At 35.5% G+C, this 3,755-nt stretch overlaps 1 protein-coding gene across 1 annotated transcript; it reads right to left on the bottom strand.

Moving 5' to 3' along the window:
* Nucleotides 1-1,398: 1,398 nt before the first annotated feature.
* On the bottom strand, nucleotides 1,399-3,501 carry LOC108354099 (glucose-6-phosphatase 2-like). The gene is made up of 5 exons (XM_017605294.1): nucleotides 3,291-3,501; nucleotides 3,065-3,229; nucleotides 2,509-2,980; nucleotides 1,977-2,095; nucleotides 1,399-1,909 (listed from the first exon to the last, which is right to left on the bottom strand). Exons 1-5 carry the CDS (start codon nucleotides 3,368-3,370, stop codon nucleotides 1,723-1,725), a joined length of 1,023 nt encoding a protein of 340 aa, XP_017460783.1. The 5' UTR covers nucleotides 3,371-3,501; the 3' UTR covers nucleotides 1,399-1,722.
* Nucleotides 3,502-3,755: the final 254 nt, after the last annotated feature.

Genomic DNA, 3,755 nt, shown 5'->3' with positions numbered 1-3,755 from the left:
GCCGCCATTTAATTTGACAAACAAAAGTTTGTCTGCATAACACCGACCTTATAAATCCAGGCACATTAAACAAGGTAGAAGTGATTATGACATTTCTCTCTTTTGAACACCGACTATAATGTCAAATGATGAATAACTTTTAAACCTTTTCAAGTTGGCATTTTCTAATTTTCATTAAAAATTCAATTGTGCTTTGAGATAGTTTTGAATTATGTGATTTTTTGTTTTTGTTTTTCGACCACATGCATTTATGGATACATACATATACAAAAATGAAAAGGAGCAGGAACTACGAGCTTTGCATTGTGTGGAAAGTGGTGCGATACTTTAAGGCGCCTAGTTGCTAAGTTAGAAGACTTGGTTGNGGCATTTTCTAATTTTCATTAAAAATTCAATAGGCTTTGAGATAGTTATGAATTGTGTGATTTTTTTTTTTTGTTTTTCGACCACATGCATTTATAGACACATAAATATACAAAAATGAAAAGGAGCAGGAACTACGAGCGTTGCATTATGTGGAAAGTCGGGGGAATTTTCGATGACAACACTGGTAAAAACGGCTAGCTGTTGTCTAGCAAACAAAAGTTGCGTTCCAGATGCTTCACGATTTGCAGTTTTTTTCAGGAAGCCGTTCCAGGTGACCACTTTCCATAAGGTTTATTAATGGAGAAAACTGCCTTTTCTGCAAATCCTGTAAAACCTGCAAATCGTGAAGCATCTGGAAAGCAACTAACCCTGGGATTCAGTAATTCAGTCTCATCTTAAGTCACTAAATTTGAGATTAGCAATTAATGAATATTTTTGTGACTTGAGACGATTGGGATATTCAGAAGGAGAGAGTCACAAAAAGTTCACCAAAAATGTGTGGTGAAAGCAAACACAGACAATCAACTGATAGTGTTTATGTATGCCTTTTGCCCGCGCCGCTCAAAGAGTCGCAATGGCCGAGTGGTCAAAGCATTAGGCTAGCAGTTGAGAGGGTCCGGGTTCAAGTCCTCCTCGGCCGTAGAGGATTTTTTATTTTTTTTTATTTAATATTTTTTTATTAGTTTTATTTTTTTAACAATCTTTAGATTTTAATGTTTTAAAAACAAAAAAATTAAATTTCTTTCAATACATTTGTATGATATTAAAGCTTTTTAGTTTATTTCCTAATGAAATTAGCAAGCATAATTTTAACGTGCGTTCTGTTAAACCAACGCCAACGCGTAAGTTCTATGTGGACCGGTCTTAAGGCATTTCTTGTACGTCGTTTCATATGGAGTTTTTGCTTTTCTCGAGAGCTGCATACAGGCCTCTATTCATTTTCCTTTCTCATGCATATATGACTTGCTGCTAAGGAATGGTTACTCACGCATACAATATCGGTTATTTAATGATATAGAGGAATTGAAAATATTTTTGGCCTACTTGCTGGTTAAGTAGTTAGATTTATTTAGATATATTTCTACATTTTTTCTTGTATTTGATTAATTTTCTAGGTAAGGTTTTTTTTGATGTTTTTTTGTAAGCATAGGATATCTTTTAAGTTACCATTCATTTATTATTTCGTGCATTTTTATTGGCTACCCAAGTTCCTTTAACAGTTTTGATACAACTTAAATTTATACAAACTATTGACCTCAACTAAATTGCAATTATTAACTAAACCGTAGTTATGTTTATCTGAATTTGAATATTGTTTCTCTTCGACTCACAGACTTTACTTTGAGGATTGGGAAGTTATGTTGTGGTTTTCGGTAAAATTGTTAAAAGTGTAAACGAATGCATAGCATTTCGTAGAAATTCATAACCAACAAATGCAACGCGACCATAACTTTTTGGTGTTTCCAGGCGCGCGTAATGATTGAGCATTTCTAGGACGAAGAGTATTGGTAAACGCTTGACAATAACAGTCTTGTTTTCATAGCTGCAAAAAATCATAATTACCTCTATTAAAAAATCTATTTCACTAATGTATATTCCGATAAAATTACCGTTTGTATAGAGGCGCTGAAAGTACTACACCCATAAGATAGCCGAAGTCGCGACCCAACACAAAAATTGAACTTTCCTCGTGACGCATTTGCGCTGGGTCCATACACCACTTGAAAGCCTTTAAATAACATTTTCGATTTCGATTACATACAAATGTACGCATCAGTGTTAGGCGTTAATCAATTAATTTTTCATTCGTGTTGTTAACAGATTAAAAAAGTAATTGCAATTAAAAGTTTAATTGCGCATTGTAATTAAATTAATTGCGATTAAACTTTTAATTACGTATAGCAATTAAATTATTTGCGACTAAATTAATTGGAATTAAAATTTTAATTGCAATTACATTTTTAATTGCACACGGCAATTAACTTAATTGCAATTACTTTTTTGTTAATTTGTTATTATATTGATAGCAATTAACAACTAATTAATTGTTAATTGTCCTTACAATTAAAATTTGCCCAACACTGGTACGCATGTATGTATGTAAACTGAAAAAATAATTAAAAATTATTGTGCCATACGTACCATTCGTACCGACCAATGCGGATCTAAATCCAGCCGCAGCATGCCCAAGTAAATTACCACGGGGAAAATACTCCCGCAGAAAACAATTAACACTGCCCTAAACCGACTTAGTGTATACAAATTGTCGGAATACCTATCAAATGCATGCAGTGCAGCTATCGCTCCAAAACAAGACGCAAAACATTGATGTGGAAATTGAGCAGCCAAATAAATGCGACTAAGCGACATGCAAGTGGCTGATAGTATAACAAGTGCTCTGCAAATGGCACTCAAATGTCGCGTAGACAGCTTCAGACGCCTCCAGCAAGGTGGCAAAAGAAACAGCACCACCAAGTAAAAGAACGTAGTGAACGAAAGGCAATGACTGGAAGGGAAAGCAGCAGTCGTTTCACACGTACCATGATACTGCTGCAACACGCTTGACTCGTTATATTCACGTATCCACCAGTAAGGACGATTTGCTGGCATGGACCTGGCAGGCGCACATTTTGTATGTGGATGAGTAATGTTTTTTTTTGTTTTTTAAATAAAGTTATATGTATCAACATAATTTTACCATTTAACTAGCGAGGAGATCACATTGATGACACCTAGTGCACCTACTAAACGGACTAACAGCTGATGATTAAATGCACCCACTAATGGCACATAAACATCCATTAATTTCGCTGGCTTGAAGTGTTCGCTGAGAAGCAGAAGTGCCGGTTCCACTGGTGTCAGGCTGCATAAAGGTAGGAATAGGATGCAAGGTTATACAACTTTATAGTTCTTGAGTAACTCACACATTTTGCAGCCACTGCACAGTTAATAGCTCCACATGATAAAGTTCAGCTAGTGGATTCTTCAAAGAATTCCCCAACATTTTTCTCGCAAAATAACACAAATTCTTGCTAGAAAATTATGCCGTTTCTTTGCTCTGCTTGACTTGTCACCCACTACCGTTGTCTTACCTTCACATTTCCTGGGCATGCGCATACAAAATTAACGTTACTGAAAGGACGGTGCAAATGTGAACTTAAAATCTCGAAATTACAGGGAATAAAAACGAAAAAGGCTTAACTTCAGTAAAATTGACGGAAAGTTTTGCGTGGACCTTCCATTTGTGGTTCTAAATATCGTACCACCAGTCCAGATCAATAATAATAATAATAATAATAGATTGGCGCTTACAAATATGTATGTATGTTAGTGATTGGCTGAGCTTCTCCTCCGATTTGTGGCGTGCGCCTTGATGTTTTCACACAAAG

Source organism: Rhagoletis zephyria, unplaced genomic scaffold (assembly GCF_001687245.7).
Source record: "Rhagoletis zephyria isolate East Lansing unplaced genomic scaffold, Rhagoletis_zephyria_1.1 Rzeph_scaffold_33388, whole genome shotgun sequence".
Classification (NCBI taxonomy): domain Eukaryota; kingdom Metazoa; phylum Arthropoda; class Insecta; order Diptera; family Tephritidae; genus Rhagoletis; species Rhagoletis zephyria.
The sequence above is the reverse complement of the archived record's forward strand: the minus strand, read 5'-3'. Positions and strand labels throughout refer to the sequence as shown.